The sequence below is a fragment of the Vanessa cardui genome, chromosome 28 (genome assembly GCF_905220365.1).
Source record: "Vanessa cardui chromosome 28, ilVanCard2.1, whole genome shotgun sequence".
NCBI lineage: Eukaryota > Metazoa > Arthropoda > Insecta > Lepidoptera > Nymphalidae > Vanessa > Vanessa cardui.
In genome coordinates this window covers 2,926,638-2,946,293 of record NC_061150.1, presented here as the reverse complement: position 1 = coordinate 2,946,293, position 19,656 = coordinate 2,926,638, and the positions used below count along the sequence as shown (strand labels likewise).

At 35.3% G+C, this 19,656-nt stretch overlaps 1 protein-coding gene across 1 annotated transcript; it reads left to right on the top strand.

The window, feature by feature from the left end:
- The first annotated feature begins 7,283 nt into the window (after positions 1-7,283).
- On the top strand, positions 7,284-11,846 carry LOC124541658 (zinc finger MYM-type protein 1-like). The gene is made up of 2 exons (XM_047119585.1): positions 7,284-7,944; positions 9,044-11,846. Exon 2 carries the CDS (start codon positions 9,049-9,051, stop codon positions 11,719-11,721), a length of 2,673 nt encoding a protein of 890 aa, XP_046975541.1. The 5' UTR covers positions 7,284-7,944; positions 9,044-9,048; the 3' UTR covers positions 11,722-11,846.
- The last annotated feature ends 7,810 nt before the right edge of the window (positions 11,847-19,656 follow it).

The following is a 19,656-nucleotide window of genomic DNA, read 5'->3' as shown; positions in this document are numbered from 1 at the left end:
AATCGTCGTATGACGACGACATTCTGTAAGGGGTGCAAAACACCGATTTGCAGGGAACATGTGGTATTGATGTGCAATTTGTAACCTGAACGGTTAGTAATTTATAAAACATATTATTTAGTTTCATTAAAAGATAAGTAAGACTGTTAATTTAAGTCATTCTGTGCCATTAATAAAGTTGATTTAATAATCATCAATATGTTTTAATTTGTCGTAAAAATTACGAATGGTTAGTGACAATGTCACTCGAAAATAAGGTTAGTCAGCTAGGGTTAATTATATAATGGTCCATGTACAAATCAATTTAAGGGGTAGCGAGATTTAAAAAAAATATTTAAAAAAAAGACAGCTTACAACAACGCGGAATATAAGGGCACAAATACGGGGAATGGGCCCTCCACACTGAACGAATATTCCAGTATAGATGAGCAGATATTAACAATGATGGGTCCTGTGGCAGTTGATGGGCTAGAAGATATCGTAACTACTGAGGCACAGATATAATATGATAGTGCTGTACTTTGATGCCTCCTCTAAGGGAAGCAATGGGAAGTCATTAAATGATGATTTATAGATTTGGCCGCAACTGCAAGCTGAATTACGTCACACAATTATGCATTACAGACAAAATAAAATAGGTTTGGTGGCGGATGTGGTGAAAATGTACCGCCAAGTGCTGGTAAATCGGGAAGATACCCCCCATATCAGAGAATTCTTTGGAGAGACAGTCCTAAAAGGAGCTTTAAGAGTTTGAACTACTTACTGTAACCTTTGGCACCGCATGTGCTCCAAATTTAGCTGTGCGGTCACTGCTAGAATTAGCCTATAAAAAGTGTCAAAATAAGCCAGAAAATGCTAAAATTATTATGAAAGATTTTTACAAGGAAAACATATTTAGAACACGAGTATCTGGGGTGCTGTGTCGAACGCTCCGATGACAAATCTGTGGATTCTGCCAAAGTCATAACATTGTTGTTAGAGCTATAGAATTACGTACATGTTCAGGAATGCAAGACTGCAAAACAAGTATGGGAGAATTTATAAAAGGCTTTTGATGACAAAGGTATTTGAGAAGTGGGTCTACTCAAAGATCTTATAAATACTACACTGGAGTCGAGCAACAGTATTGAAGACTATATGCGTAAAATTATGAACACTGCACACAAACTGCGCAATATTGGTTTTGATGTTAATGATGAGTGGCTTGGTACTTTAATGTTGACATACAAGTATTAGGTGACCTAAGTCGAATCCTAAAGTGATTTAAATCATTTAAAGGCATCATTTCGTTATTATAGTATATCTACATCATTGTATATTGTATAATTGCAAGTTAAGTAATAATTTCCTCATTTTTGACACTTTAAATATCCTTGAATTTCTTGAAATTGAATAACTTCAATCTTATGAGTTATTATTAAATTTTAATAACTTATTCTGGCTTGTACATGTGTCTAGGGCATAGGATAATATCCAATAATGGGACTCAAGTTGTCTCCGCAGTCATGGAGAAGGCTATGTTTGCATTGGGGATTAAGCAGAATTTAATACCCGTGTATAACCCGGAGGCAAATCCTGCTGATCGCAAAAACAGGGATATGAAGCAAATGTTAGAAATGCTCGTAGGTATTGAGCATCGAAGTTAGCCACAGTACCTACCATCTGTTAGATTTGCTCTCAACAGTGCCTATAATGAAGGCATACAGCTTTTTTTTTAACTTTTGGACGAGACCTACGATCTCCATTTAACGTATTGAACAATATTAGAGCTGATGCGTAGGGGGGTACGTAATATTGTTTCTCAAATAACGCCTTACCTTCGCCAATTTACAGACATCTTAAAAGATGTTAAATGGCGCATCGAGGATTAACAAAATCGTCGTAAGGCTATAGGAGATCAACACCAAAGACAAACGGCAAGTTTTAAAGAGGGTGACCTTGTTTGCGTGGAGACTCCCAGTCATAGCAATGCTCAAAAGGGGATTACGAGGAAATTTGCACCGCGTAGAGAAGGGCCGTATAGGATTTCTAAAACGATTTTTCCTACTACTTGGAAAGTAGTCGATAAAGATGGATCGGATTGCTATCCTTATACCAAGGAACCTCTAGGTCTGACGCTGTCACCTTGCGTAAGAGAGGACGTCCCGCCAAGTCTCAACCACGTGGTGGCTGCGACTTGGTGGGGGAGGATATAGCGGACGGATTTCTGGACGAACCAGAAAGTCGCCCGCGCCGCGTGCGACAACAACCGGCCCGTTACCGTGAACGGGACGTTGGAATAGTCGAGTCGGAACACGCGTAATAAGAACTATGGCGTCCGATCTGACGCCATTAATTATTGGTTTTGTCTCAGTTGTTTCGTTAAAATTATTGATTATTTAAATACAGTAAAGTGTAAATCATTTAAATCGATATTATTATTTACACGCCTGCTATACTGTACATAATTTGTGTTTAGGATGAAAGTGTAACAAGAAATGGTTATTGTTATATTTTGGGCGAAAGAGAAGGAAAGAGGAGTGAACCTGCGACTGTTAAAGCGCTAATTTTTGGACGGACTCGCGTCTTGGTCATAATAAAAATAAATTAATACTCGCATAAATTCATAATGCACTGCTTTCTTCGAAAAAGTTGGAAACAATTCAAATGGAATTGTTAAAAAAGTACTTTACTTTTTTTTACTGTTTGCTACCCGGTCGTACAGAAATGACCGTAGACAGCATACATTTTACAATTGAAAACTGTGTTCGAAATACAATAGTGTGGGCACCATCACAGTGGTTGACTATATGCCAGATTGCTAGTAGAGAGCCAATGCCTTATAATGTAGGAGCACTTACACATGATGACTTCAAAAATTATGGTGAATTTGCAGATAAATATTTTAAAGGTAATCTTGGTACCCCAAATATTATAATCGTGAAATATGCAGCACTAAAGGTGATGCGCGAAGAATCAATACCCATTTTTGCCAAACCAAAATCAATGAATGCCAAATATAAAATACCAATAACCAAAAATAAATACAATGATTTTAAGAAATTGTGTGACAAAAGTGTTATTCCTAAAATATTTTATTCGGAATATGTAAACTGAAATAGCCCAGTGGTTAGAACGCGTGCATCTTAACCGATGATTGCGGGTTCAAACTCTGGCAAGCAACGCAATATGTATGTGCTTAATATTTGTTTATAATTCATCTCGAGCCGGCGGTGAAGGAAAACATTGTGAGGAAACCTGCATGTGTCTAATTTAATCGAAATTCTGCCACATGTGCATTCCACCAACCCGCATTGGAACAGCGTGGTGGAATATGTTCCAAACCCTCTCCTTAATGGAAGAGGAGGCCTTATCCCAGTAGTGGGAAATTTATAGGCTGTTACTTTACTATATTTTACTTTATCTGTACTTGAAATTCAGTAATGGTAAGGATGTGTTGGTTGACACTGATATTGAAGATGAAACAGGGATAAGCAAAGAAACTTGGAGTGAAAGTATCTACTTCATTACCTGTTTTTTTTTGGAAAAAGAATTAGGATTTGTCTTTGATGATTGCAACGCTTTTGCTTATTACGCTTAATTCTTCTCATATTTCTTAGTTGTTCTATTTTCTTACTTAAACGCTATAACTGTACCTTCGCTATATCTTTCTTGTATATACCTTCTGTGCTTGTAAAAATATATGTGTGTAAAAACTATATCGTTTAATTTATCGATGCTTAACTTTTCCTGTGATAGTTAAATTCAACTATAAGTGGTGACCCGTACGAACACTCGCACTATTATAGACTGTGTACGTTGCAATTAACAGTAATAAGTTAAAATGGCAAACAATGGCGCGAAGGAAGAAGTGTGCCGCGTCGGCGTCAAGGTGCCGCCATTTTGGCCGAACGAACCGGCATTGTGGTTTGTACAATTAGAAGGACAATTCGCCTTGTATAACGACGGATGGCACGAAGTTCTACCACGTTATCGCCAATTTAGACTACAAATATGTATGCGAGGTAAAAGATGTAATCACGAATCCGCCGGCAGAAAATAAATACGAAAAAATAAAAACAGAATTAATTTCGCGGTTGTCGGCGTCGCAGGAGCAAAGGGTTAGACAATTACTTACCCACGAAGAGTTAGGAGATCGGAAACCCTCTCAATTTCGTCGACATCTGCGAAGCTTAGCTGGAGCTGATGTACCGGACGAATTCATACGTTCGCTGTGGACGAACCGATTGCCTAGTCACGTTCAGGCGATTATTGCAGCTCAAGCCGACCTCCCTGTCGACACGGTGGCGCAAATTGTAGATAAGATCCACGAGGTATCTCTGCAACCTCAGGTAGCAGCAACATCGACGTCGACTTCAACACCGTCAGGATGTCCAACGACACTCATAGAAAAGCTTGTTCAGCGAGTCGACGACCTGTCACAGCAAGTTGCGGAGCTATCCATCAGGTCCCGCTCGCGTTCGAGAAGTCGAGCGCGATCGCCTCGCTGGCGTCGACGGTCCCGGAGCCGCTCTAATGCTGGCTCGGGGCATTGCTGGTACCATCGGCGTTTCGGCAACCAGTCGACGAAGTGCTGCTCCCCGTGTTTGTTTCACTCGGGAAACGAACCAAGCAGTCAGTGAAGGCGGCAACGCGTGACTGTGATAGTGTAGCTGGTGGCCGCGTTTTCGTAACGGACTGTAAGACTAAAGTGCAGTATTTAATAGATACAGGTTCTGACCTTTGTGTATATCCACATAAGTATAGTCGAGATAGGAAGCGTATAAAGACAGACTATCAGCTGTTCGCAGCCAATGGGTCCACAATAAATACTTTCGGCTGGGTGAACCTTTCCTTAGACTTTGGACTCAGGCGTGCTTTTACGTGGCGTTTTGTCATAGCTGACGTCACTAAACCTATTAAAGGCATAGACTTTTTATCGCATTATAATTTGCTTGTGGACGCTAGACACCATCGCTTAATAGACAATATTACCTTGTGCTCTTGCTAAACCTGCATCACATGTTGTGTGCCAAATTAAATCTTTTACAGGTACTTCGCGATATCATGACCTATTTTCGGCCATAATAGTACCATATAACCATAATAGTATCGGCGTTCAGAAAGGCCTCATAAAATTGCTCACCACGCCAATTTCGGTATTTTGATTTTGTGTCCAATTCACAACTAATATTAAATATGTCGCAGGTGAAGAAACTGTGGTAGCCGATGCTCTCTCACGCACGGATGCAATTACCAGCGCCATCGACTTGGACGCATTAGCTTTATCGCAAGCGAATGACGACGAGCTCCAAGGAATTTTAAGAAGCAATCCTTCTGGTCTGGACCTCCAGAGATTAGACATTTCTGGTTCCGGTAAGACGATTTACTGCGATATGTCCTGCTTATCACCACGTCCTTATCCTTATCAAGCGTTCGACTGCTTTCACGGATTGAGTCACCCAGGTGTTAAAGCAACAATCAGACTGGTCACGCAAAACTACGTATGGCCTAATATTAAAAAGGACTGTGCCGAGTGGACTCGTAGCTGTCTGTCATGTCAACGCTCGAAAGTTTCCAGACACACTCGATCTCCTGTACAGCATTTTGTTCCTCCGTCGAACAGATTCAGCCATGTACACATTGATCTTATCGGACCTCTGCCATCATGGCAACAACGATGAATTGCAAGTTACTACTTTAATTTATATTATTACATAAGTGACTATATGTCTTTGTTGGTAATAAAGATATTTAAAACTAAACTTACTTTATCCATTTAATAAAAAATATAATAACACGTGCAAACGGCACTATATTCCTCAATATATCTCAGTCCTGTCAAGGATCTAAGTCTTCTGGAGAAACCTACCACGAGCCTGGTTCTTAAAATTCGAAGAAATCGTCAACCCCCTGATGACCTGATGTTTCGATGCGTCATGCAACAGCTGCAAACCACAGACCTAAAATACGTCACTGACGTATTATATGAAACTCCCGCTACAGAAAAATATGATAAGTTGAAGAACTGCTTACTCGCGGTATATAAAAATCGGACGTTAAAACCTTCCAGAAGCTCATCAGTGGTCTACAGCTAGGAAGTCAAAAATTTTCTCGGCTACTGTGTAAGATGAGAGGGCTCAGCTCCGGAATGATCACCAACGACGTTCTCCGTATCGCATAGCTCAATCACTTACCCACTCAGGTACGCGTCGTGTTGTCTATAAACATGGGATCTTCATCACACATACACGCGGACATGGCTAACAAGATGATTGAATATTCCGAGCCTACGACAACAGCTGCAATCTCAACGTCAACGATGCTGGCTACTCAATTTTCAATATTATTGAAACAATTAGAAAAGCTGTCGCTTGAGACACGCGGTCGCTGTTTATATAACGTATGAAACAAAAAAAAACCCGCTGAGTTGCTTTCGCCGGTTCTTCTCAGGTCAGGGTATTTTCTTTTCGGAACCGGTGGTAGTGTTCCAATAAGAAAGTGTAATGCTTCTTTATTGAATAAAGTTATTTGAGTTTTGAGTTTGAGTTTGCTCGAATCATCGACATTAATCACGACCTCGTCCTAGCTCGTCATATCGCAAGAAATCAGCTGTAAAGCCCTGCGACGCAATATGGGAATGCTAATATCACGTACTATTATTTTTCATATTACAGTACGTCTACAGAGGCATTTACGGTACAAGACAGAAACCAAATTAAAGGCTCACACGTGAGAAATATAGGAATTTTTCAGAGGAACAAGTGATCCAAGAAAATGGGGACAAAAATAAAACACTTAGAAATACTGGACATTCGTATAAGTCATAAGAAAAAAACAGTTACAGTCCGAGAAATCAAACAACCTTGCACTAAAAAGTGTAGATTGAAATGTTCAGAAAAGTTCATGATTGTTGAGAGACAAGCTATTTTTGACTTTTATTGGAATATTGGCGACATTGAACAGCAGGGATCATTCATACTGTCCCGTATGAAAGGACATCAGTCCTAAGTATAAATACACTAACGCCAAACGTCCAGTGTAATGCAATGAGGAACTAGACCCGGCTGTGCCTCTGGAACAACCCCCACCCTTATAAGTACAACTGAAGCAGCATTAAACAACCGAAACAATCACATAAATCATATTTAATGAACTAGCACATACTAACCAGTGCCGGATTAGCCACGTAGCAAGAGTAGCAAATGCTACGGGCCCCGCGAATTGGAGGGCCCTGCGCTCAAATAGGTATTTCGTAATTACACCAATTCAACTGCAAGACTTATGAAGAAAATGTTTTGTTTACAAAACTACTACCAAACTACAAGTAATTTTGATTTTTTTCTTAATGAAATAAACGAAAAAAGACAAATAGATGGTATTTTGTATGTGTAAGAAAAAAAAAAGCGAGTATTTGTCCGCTCGGTTGGTGCCATTGGCGGGCGAACCGAGCCGACCCGAACTGCGCGCATAGCTATTTCCGCCTCACCTCTAGGTATAATATCTATCACGAAAAACGTTGGTATCAAAATCAACAACAATAATTTGAAATTGTACCACATTTTTTAAATTGAGCGCTAGCCACACACAAGTTATGTGTTGTACTACTTGCACTGCACTAAACGCAATTTGGCAACACTGCAAAACTATTTGGGGAATTCCCTGATATTGTCATCGATCGAGCTAGTCGTAACTCGAACAAATAAAATAGGATTCTATTGACTATCAAACAATAAGAAATTGATATACACTTTCCTTTGGCTCAATATAAAAAACTAATGAAAGCACTTTAAATGTGAATATTGTGAGAAAAGTTGTCTTGACATTGCTTCGAGTACTGTTTTCGTGATTGACGTAGGTAGCGCTGTGTGCAATTCATTCAATTATCTTCATAAAACACAATAGAAGAGTTTTTGTATGTGCAAGTGCAAATCAAAAATATCAACGAGAATAACTTCACTTAAGGTAAGATATTTTACTATACCTTGTAAAATGTAGCTTGATTCGCGAGACAGCTGTCGTCGAAATGACGCGCATGAAGTTCGAGATTATTGTTATACGCCCATTCCAAATTCAAAAAAGTTCATATTTTATTGTTTGTCACCCACAGAGAGGGATGTTCAATGCGTCATTACAACCATCGATTAAAATAAATCATCAATGAAAATATGAATAATCAAAAGATTTTTTTTTGGTTCGATTAAAACTTACGTTGAACTTATTATTTGATAAACGGATTTAATCATAATCATAATCATAATATTTATTTGCATTTAAAGTAAATATCAAAATTACTTTTGAACTATAAAGTTGAATATAGATAGACACGCTTCTTTAAAGTACCTAAGTGGCTTTTAAGTCGCGGACTTAGCTCAGACGGATAGACAGACAAAAAATTAAATATTATTTGATATATTTATTATGTACCTATCTAAGGTTATAACTTTTCATATACAATTAGTATGAAACTGTTATTTTCACATTTTACCAGATACAATTTTATAATAAATGTAGTAGGTACATTTTATCAGATACTTTAATTTTATATTATGTAGATGTTTTTTCTTAGACATATAAGTAACATTGTGTGATCAAATTTTGATTCAATATCGCCCGATAATCGATTTTTTTAAACCACATCTCTACCCTAGTAATATCACACAGACAGCTGTCCCGCGAATCATCCTAGTTTTTACAAACTATAGGTAGGTATGTTTTTTATTAAATCGCATTTGACATGTTGATTTTTTTAATACAAGACGTTTTTTTGTTAGATTGATTTCGGCAACACTAGTTGTCCTACAAAAAGACGGACGTTGGCGATCGCTCTTAGACTTGAATCAATAAATGAAAGTTGGTAAAAGGTCATGACATGACTTATCATTATCAATGAAAGTAGTAAAGTAGTTTATGCTTCCTCGCAGTAATTATAGGATCAATGTTGTAAAATAAAGAAATATCACAATGAAAGTGATAAAAACAAGAAAAAATATTTAAAAATTATTAACAAATTTACGCATTTTAAAAAACAATTAATTTAAAAAAAAAAATTCTCTAACCGTAGGTAACATGAGCAGCAGATCTAGAGATACTGGTCGGCACTACGCTTCTGGAAGTGCTAAGCGTAAAGCAAAAGATGAAAAGAAGAAAAAGAACGAAGCTGTTGTATCAAAAACACGTAAGCTGGCCGAGTATTTTAATGTTCAGAGTGATGTTGCTGAATCTATAGAAAGTAAATCAGAAAATACAGAGGTTGCATCTCATTGTACATATTATGATAGTGGTACTACTAACGTTTCTGATGAAGCTACATTTTCTATAAGTGATGCTGTAGTTGAAGAGACAGCAATTCCTCTTAATTTAGGTATATCATTTTCTAGCCAAAGAGAAGTTATAAGCACAGCCAGTCCTCTCGATCTAGAGTCGTCGTGTTCTAATCAAAAAGTTGACTCTAATGTCACTACAGTTTCAGTCCAAAAACAAAACGAAAGTAAAATATACTCCAACGATATTGGGGAATGGCCGAGCAACTTTGATAGAGATTATTGGATTGAAAAAGGAAGCAGCGTACTGCAAAATATGAATGGAGATTTTTTGTCTTCAAAGAAAATTTATGAAAACGAAAATAAACCACGTTTCTGCCATAAGTCATTTTTCACCTATAAACATAAACTAACGAATAAAACTCACGTCAGAGACTGGTTGTGTTATTCGGACACCAAAGGACGACTTTTCTGTTTTGTTTGTAAAATTACGAATTCAGATAGTTCACCACGGTTTACGAAAGACGGATTAAATGACTGGAAGAATGCGCACAATTTGTTGACAAGACATGAAGAAAGCACTGAGCATAGACAAGCCATAATTTCGCTGTTAAACCTCAAAAACAAGAATACGCGTGTTGATTCTCAACTTGTGAGCCAAATTGAGACTGAGCAAAAGTATTGGAGGCTACTCTTAAAACGAATCATTGCAGTAATAAAGTTTTTAGCAGAACGAGGTCTTGCGTTTCGGGGTAGTGACGAAATTATTGGTTCACCTCACAATGGAAATTATTTAGGCTTGTTAGAATTAATAGCCCAATTTGACGCTTTTATGGCTCAACATATTCAAAGTCATGCTAATAAGGGAAAGGGACATACGTCATATTTATCTAAAACAACTTGTGAGGAATTTATTCATCTAATTGCATCAAGCATACTGGATCAAATTATTTGCGAAATTAAGATATGCAAATACTACTCAGTTTCATTGGATTCTACTCCAGATATATCGCATGTAGACCAACTGACTCTGACAGTACGCTATGTTCTGCCATCTGGACCAGTGGAAAGATTTGTTAAGTTCTTGGACATGGAAGGTCATACTGCTGAACAACTCGCTCAAAGTTTACTAGATTTCTTGAGTGAGAGTGGCATTGATATCAAAGATTGTCGTGGGCAAAGCTACGATAATGCCAGCAACATGAGTGGGAAATACACCGGTTTACAGGCCCGAATTAAGGAAATAAATAAGTACGCAGAATACATTCCCTGCCTTGCACATTCATTAAATTTGGTTGCTAAGTGCGCTGCAGACTGCTGTACAGAAGCATTACTTTTCTTCGATTTCATTGAAAGCCTCTATACATTTTTTTCCGCTTCTACCTACCGATGGGGTCGTCTTACGAATGCACTTAAAGATTCCGCTTCGAAAATTCCGATTTTGAAACGGTTATCAGACACTAGGTGGTCAGCCCGAGCTGATGCTACGAAGGCACTTTTATGTGGTTTTACCACTATTAAGCAAGTATTGGAAGACATTTTCAATAACGTGGATCAGAAAGCGGAGTGCCGTAATAAAGCTTATGGACTAGTTTCAACGATGAATAAGTTAGAAACGGGAATAATGACAATTACTTGGAACGGAATCCTAGAACGCTTGCAAGCGACTAGTGCTTCGCTGCAATCGTCTGATCAAGATCTTAATACGGGATACGCCCTTTATGAATCATTATATGGCTACGTCCAAGCAATGCGATCCACATTTTCAGATATTGAGGCAAGAGCCAAAGATTTGACTAACTGTGAAGAATACCAGCAACAGACATCACAACGAATCAAGCTAAATACAAAGTACGACCATTTCAGCGGCTCTACTACACTCGACGACTTTGTTGAAAATCAAACACCTGGACAACGTTTCGAATTTGAGGTGTTTATTGTCATAATTGATAACGTACTGTCTGCTTTAACTAAACGTATGAAAGCATATCATAAAATTACTAGTGTTTTTGAAGTATTTCGAAAGATAAAATCTCTTACAACAGATAAGATTTTGGAAAAATCGTCAAGGATGGTCAGTGCTTACGAAGATGATTTGGAGAACAGCCTAGGCGGCGAATTAGTGCAGTTCGCAGAGCTGCTGAAAACAGATGTGGCTACTGTAATTGACAGCAAGAAACAGGAGCCTCTGGAACTGCAATTTTATAAACTTTTATTAAATAATTCTTTAGAATCGTGTTTCCCAAACTTAGAAATTGCCTTGCGCATTTACTTATCTCTCATGATCACTAACTGCAGTGGCGAACGTTCTTTTTCAACGTTGAAACGAATTAAAAATGAATTAAGGAACACTATGGGCCAAGAACGTCTTAATCATCTCACGTTGTTGAATATAGAGCATGACTTGCTTAAAGAAGTCGATATTGAAAGTGTAATCGCTAAATTTGCCCATAATAAATCCAGAAAAGTTTATTTGTAACAGTTTTGTTTTATTTAATACCCTAAATTTGAGAACCGACAGCAAACCAAGGGCCCCTTGACAGAATTTGCTACAGGCCCCGCGCTGGCTTAATCCGGCACTGATACTAACAACGTTTTTTACTAGTGAAGGCAAAATATTACGTTAGACAATCTGTCAGAAAAACGTATAACACCAGTTAAAATAAACTAACATGTATGACTTTATGACTATCATTTTAAATCTTCTGATGACATTACCTTCTATAACATTGATGACTTTAGTCCCAGCACATTTAAAATTGTCTTCCATGCAATGGCAACAAAATTATGAAAACAAGGAGTGCAAAGGGAATGCAATGAAGGAAGTGAAAAAAAAGGAGATTAAGGTCACTAAAAAATTAACTAAAAAAAGCAAAATGTTGTACTACAATATATTGTAATACTTACTACAGACATATATCTACAGTGACTCGAGTATTGAAGAGGAATGGCTAGAAACTGGAGACAGATAATCTATCTGTACAGCGTGAAATCGAATATTACCATAAGGCAAATAAGATCTTGCCTGGTGATTATGTAATTATCAACTTTCCAAGAAAAAAGAAGTCCCACAAGCTACTTTGGATTGTCCAAAAAGTTTCAGGCAAATAGGTTGTTATGTCAATGGTAAGCTGTGGTAAAAGAAAATGGAAAATACAAGAGTAAAGGAAGTGTACATGGCGATCCAACTCTACCAATTTTTTTATTTATTCTCAAATAAATTTGAATTTAAATATTTTTTTATTGATGCAATCGTCAACCCCACCTTTCTTACAGGAAGTTCTCAATGTGCCAGAACTGACTGTTACAGTTCACTCAACTGTAAGTTGAGTCTAATTTTAATTTTTCATTAAATGTTACCGGTTAATTCAGTATCATAATTATTCTTAAGTTTTAAATAGTGAAAAGTACTAAATAGTTTGAATGTAAAAACTTATTATTAAATTTAAAGTTTTGAAACAATAGTGCTGGTTTTTAGTTTTTGGGTATTTTTTTATTTGTTTTAATATTATAAAGTCATGTCTACTATTAAGACTTATTGACTATTTCTGGTGGTTTTGAATATGTATCTAAATATGTAGTATTCTTAGTTAAAAATAGCACACATAAAATATTTCATATGAAAAAGTAAGTGCCTGCCAATTGTATTTCAATTCATGTACTTCAACATTTGAGACTTAAAACATCAAAATAATGTTTTAATATTTCATCAAGCCTAGACTCATTGATAAAAAAAGTATTATCGAAATGTTATATCAAATAAAGACCTATAACAATAAGTATCATCTGCAGTACAGTAATGATTTTATTAATAAGAACAGACATTTTATTAATAAGACAACAAAGAACTGTTAATTATTTTTTTTATACATTGTATAACTATTATTAGAACAATTTAATTAATAATATGTCGATTGACTAATTTAAGAATGTGTTGTAATATAATATTTAAATTTTTCATGATTAATACTGGCTGAAGGTCTGATACTAGCCAGTAAGAAAGAGAATGTCTAGAAATCGAAAAGCAGTGTTTGGTTATAAAGTTATAATGCTAATTCTTTTTAAAATAATGACAATTATAGGCCAGGTTTGGATATAAATATGTATTGTAAAACACGGATTAGTAGCTACTTAATGTTAGTAAATGAATCTGGAAGCATATCGTTGTTTAAACTTGTGACCATAAGAGAACTTTGTCGTTGACCATCTTCAATCACAGCAGAACTATTTTCTCAACAGAATCTTTATCGTACGCCGAAGAAATGTTAAATACATACTTATCTCGTTAGCCATTCTCGTAACCTAAGTCTTTGATATAAGCACTCCGTAGAAAGTCCAGAATATACATCATTTCTACATGTCTTTTAATTGTATATTAATAGTAATCAATAACAGGTTTCAATTAAATTCTTAGTTTAATGGCTTTTAGTTGTGCAATAACAGTTAACTACTAAAATAACATTCAAGTACAGATAACAAACAACAAACGTAAAAGTTTTTTTTTAATGTAAATAAACAGTTAAACACTCTATTTTCAGTGTTGCCATTTTATGATTTTTTTAGGAACTATAGTTTTTCGATCGCGTAAGCTAGTAGTTAGTAAGTCAATAATTGTGAACCAATATCTCGGCTGAGTTTTTTTTAACTCCACCTTTTGAAAATGATTGATTTCATTAAACTTTATTTTATGCCCTAGATTATATTGTATTTTACCCATACCAATTTAAATTAACGTTTTATTTCAAGAATAGTTCTCCGTAGTACAAGAATTTTACAAACATTCTGAAGATATACTTGTAATTCTTATGCATATGTTGTTCTGTAAATATAGGTCAATGGTTAGGCAATTTGCCTACGTCCTAGCTTGTGTACGCATATTTCTACTAAGAAAACACACCTGCAAAGAAAATAACTTGATACTCTAATTCCTACATATAAAACAGACATAACAAAGTAAATGCGTTAATTTAAAGCCATTAAAAATATACGAAAGTTAGAAAACTCGACAACTTAGTATAAAATATGGATGTCTCATTATTTAGCAATTATTATTTGTTAATAAATATTTTTACTAATTAAGTTATATTTTCGTTAATAATATTTTAGTATAAGCATTAATAAAAATAAAAATAAATGCACAATTTAGACAAGACTGGTCACACAGACACAGCTATGTAGTATTTACTATTACATAGTTGCCTATCAAGTGCAAGTTATTCGAATCTCGACATCATGGCTATCTTAAATGATAATTTACAATGTTGTATTACAATTTTAAACAGTGAAAGTTTTGATTTATGAGTGTATCTTATAGCAATGGTAAAAATAACATCGTTTTCTACTAATATTTTCATTCAAATGCTTGCGTAGTCGTCGTAATTGGTATTTCTTGTGTAAACAGATAAGTGGAAAAGATATAATATAATGATAAATTTGAAAATAAATTGCTAGTTGATATAGCCGTTCTCTTGCTGGATACCTTCATAGATATTCATCCTACTACGTTTCTTAACGGTCGCCATCAATCCAGAATGACATTCCGAATAGGTGGTCGCTGTGAGTTCTATATAATTCCGTAAAATGACGAAAGAAAAGTGCTTGTAAATGTCATTTAGAATAAAATATATACTGATTGGATTGATTGTGTTTTAAAATAATTGCTTTACAAATTCATATTGAATAAAAGATCCATGTTAGGTTATTTTCATGTTTTTTTTTAAACATTTGAAACAACTATGAGTAGTGGAATACCACAAATATCTCTTTCACTTGCAGCAATGGGATTGTCTATACTTTGAAACTTGTAACTAATCGGGGAAGGATGGAATGCATCGAAACTTCCTGTTAATGTAATGAACATAAGATCATAATATCATATCAATTATAGTAACAGTGCAATTTGATACAGTAATATAACTTGCAGTGTATCTGTATACCTAAACTCTACTCTGATAATTATTTAGAAATTTACTAAGAAAAATGATATTAGTACATGGTTCAAAATTTATAATCAAGTGTGATTGTACTAGTTGGTTGGATATTAATGGCATAAACCGATAAAATTTAAAAGAGTACATTATTATATTTTATAAGTTAACCTGAATACTCTTCAACTTTTTAAGATAAATATTATTCATAATTACATCTTACAACTGATATTATCAATATAGTCAGTCAAATTATTTGACTGTTTGACTCAAATACAAGATGAAAAAGTGTGGAATTAATACTTGTAAGCTTCCAGGCAGGATACATTACTTACATAGATTATTGTAATTAATTAACATGACTGTATTTTTAAATGTTGAAAAAGCATAACTACTGACTTTTTCTTGGTAGAATCTACTTTCTGAACCAGTGGTAGCTATACTTAATATAGTTTTTAAATGACAATTCAAAAGTGCTTGTAAAACAATTGTTAAAGGAACAAACCCTGATAGTATTTTTACCACATTAGTTCGACATATACATTTTGTTTTGTGTTCTTTTTTTTCTCTTTCTTTCTATGTAATCAATTAATATATTTAAGCATTAAATTTAAAGTTAATAATGAGTCTAATAAATGTAAACACTGATTGTGAGGTCACTGGCCTTTAAGATAACAGGTCTCTTGGTTTAGTGGTACAGGGCCTCTTTGATATATTAACATTAAATATATTTGATTTGATCTGCAAAAGTATAAATAAGAATGTTAATTTCGATAAAAGTATTTTATTTTATTTTTAATTTTAAAAACCACAATGAAATTTTTTTTTCTGAATAAACTTTTATTGTTTCAGAACACTGGAAGTAGACTGTGACATTGATGTTAATACAATGGAGTCTCCCAAGCCTCGAGTGGACAAAATAAATACTTATTCAACAAAGACGTTGCAGAGAATTTATAAATTTTTCTGAAGATATATACTTTTATACCAGTACCACATTACAACTCAGCTACTAGCTAGCTAAGTAACACAATAGTTTTAGTTCTTAGAAACAAATGCAATTACATAAATCCGACATGCAAATTATGTTAGTAGCAATACAATGGTTGAAAAAAAACCAATTACTTAAAATTATTTATTTGAAATTATAACTATTTTCTAATTAAGACTAACTTCTCGATTGAAGTCAAATCTAATAATAATTTACATTGCTAATGGATTAACAATGCATCCTCGGCTGGTGCAATATTTCACAATATCCGTCCTAAATTCTTTTACTTAAGCAAATAATAAATTGCAATCTAAGCTATATACCTATACTATTGTTTTACATAACTTGCAGCTGTGATATCTTATTTAATTGTTTGTGTTTATAGTAACAATAATCATCAAATGTTTTAGTGATGAAAATATCATGACAATGAATTCAGTTTGATATCAAAAAGTATCTGCCATAATTAGGAGGAGAAATACATCTAATGAATAAAGCAATTGGGTTTTTGTGATTGATGTTAGTTTTGCCACATCACACATATGCTGCTGTAATGTCAAACGGTGCAAACAGTGTAGTATTTCAGGGGAAGAATTTGAAAATTGAACATTCTAAACAACATATAGTTCTTCTCGACTAAACAAATGAAATAATATTAATGAAACTGCAACTGAACTTCATTTTAAAGTAAAAGCAAACATTTCGTGTGACATTATGTGATGTTATGGTGATTGAACACAATTAGCCGAACAGTTATGTCAACTGAATATAACATGAAATCATACACTTCTGAAATTCTTGGTGAATTTAATATTCTTGATGTCAGCAGTTTTGATAACATCACCACTGCCATTTTTGCTGTATTGAAGTTCATTTTCCGCTCAAGTGATTTCAAATCGAAGAAATCGTTATCATTAATTTCATTTACCACAAATGGTCTGCCAGTCTTTTTGGCCGCGCGAATTAAGGAAATGTATTCAGCATTCAGCATTCATCCAGCATTTTTGGCTCTTGTCACAGATTATCACAGATTTTCCATTATTGAATGAGCTACGTAACCCTCATTTTGCGTGTGGCCACGAATCAAAAAGTTTTTCGATAAAATTCGTGTCACATAATTGTCTTAGAAAAATACTTTGTACAGCTCTAATATGTGTATGATTCAGTGGTAAATATTTCCATCAAGAATTGTACCATACTGCGTTTTTAAATAAATTATTTAGTGGCGATGTTGGAAACTTCCAAAAGAATTCCAGTAATTTATCTCCTTTAATTCTTTTGTGATTCCTTTTATTTTCGATGCTTCCTTCATTACCATATTCTGCAATTTGTTCAGTTGCATTTGTACCGGATCGGCATTGGAATTCGTCAAGAATAACATTTTCGTCTCTGCGTGTTTCTACCAATTTTTCTTGTGTAAGCCTGAGATTTTTGCGAATGGATAAATCTCTAGTTTTACTTCATTTAGTCCACATTTTCGCGGCGATTTCAAAATTTATTGTTTTCCCATTCGCCTGTCCAGAAATACACTGCGAGATTGAGCCAGTGTTCACTACTACATTCTGAAGACCTGAGTTAATATTTAAGTGACTCACTGCATAGTGGTACATTGCAAGAACAAAACGATTTTAATACTGAACACAGCAATGGTCAAAATAAATGATGACATCGTAGCCTGGTTTTTCAAATGCAGGTTGCTCCAGCTTTACTTATACACACGACCCTATTTCGATGGCTCCTCTATTGTCCAACCCTTCATGCCAAAAATAACACGTTGTTTCAGATCAGGTGAATAAGGTGGTTGCGGAACGATATGGGTTGAGTTTTTGGCGAAATTATCACGAACTACGAGTCCAGTATGGGATGGTGCATTATCGTGGCTTAAAAACCAAGAATTGTCTTTCCACAATTCCGGCCTTTTTACGCCGATAGCGTTGCATAACGTTCAAATAATATTCTTTGTTGACTGTTTGACCCGGCGGAAATAATTCACAGTGTAATTTATACACAACGTAAATCGAAGAAAACAATCAACACTACCTCGATTTACGCTGTAAATCTTAAACTTTGCGATTATATGGTTTCGGCTCTCCTTTGGCACGACATTCGTTCGATTGATCGGTTGTTTCGGGGTCGCAAGCATAGATCAAAGTCTCGTCTCCAGTGATCATGCGTTTCATCGTATCCTGATAGTCAGAAAGCATCATTCCACACTTCTATGCAATACCTTTTTTTATTGTATTGACAGAGCCTTTCGATACCAACCTCATCAACATGGTCTCTTATCGGTAATCGACGGTTTTTTAACATCGAATCTTTGATTTGTTGGACGTGAGCTTCGTCGGTTGAGGTTGATGGTCGCCCAGGACGCTCGTCGTATTCAACGGCTTTCACGGCTGGCTCGGAACTCACTATACCTCTTGTAAACATTTGTTTTAGACATAAACTCATCACCAAAGGCTTTTTGCATCATCCTCAACGTATCCGCAACAGAAAATTGATTCCGCAAACAATTAAATGCAAAAAAATGTATTGCCAATTCTTTGCTAAACAAATTTTGACATCGCAAATAACGAAAATTTCAATTTTAGCAGCTCAAAAAATGTGTGCAAAAAATGCTGTTGATATGTTTTAATTATTGAAGGCAATCTACTTGTTTTTACTTTTTCTGGTTATCGTATCATCTTACTGTTTCTAGTGGTGTGATGTAGGAGTGATGAATTTCAGGGCCAATTTAATCCATGTCGACGCATAATTCTGTTACAAGTTGTGACTATTGTAAACTTAAAACATACGACCACGATCGCTACAGTCAAATCTTGGTGATTGGTTGTAACTTATTTAAAGGAGGTTAGTGAAAAATAATAGAGAAAGCTCGGTTTAATTTGAATTTATTTCACGGAATATTTTAAGAGACTATTAAAAAAATATTTAAATTGACAATACTCTAAAGTAAGTGTAAATGGTCGGTAGCAGGCAACTCTTTTCACAAGAGTTTGATTTCTATTAAAAAACATTTGATAATCCAACAGTTTGATCAACTGTCAGATGATCTTATTGAGGAAGTCCATTATAAGGCTCTTATATGTGGGAATTGGATCCCTTATAGCGGGCGTGTAGGTATATAATAGTAAGGCTTAAATGATTTACACTTTACTGTAATTAAATAATCAATAATTTTAACCAGATCGGACGCCATAGTTCTTATTATCGTGTCCCGACTCGACTATTCCAACGTCCCGTTCACGGTATCGCCGGCAGTTATCGTGTTGACTTCCTGGTTCTTCCAGAAATCCGTCCGCTATATCCGTAAAATACCTAGGCTGTGATCGACACTGAGTTTTAATGTGACCATAACGAAGGCAATTTAGTCATTGGATTGTGGGAAGTTTGTAAGTTTCAACAGGAAGGAAAGTGAGGTGTAATACACTTTTTGTTCCTTGAGATGATTACACCAGGTTTTTTTTATTGATAAAACTATATCCACGGGATGATA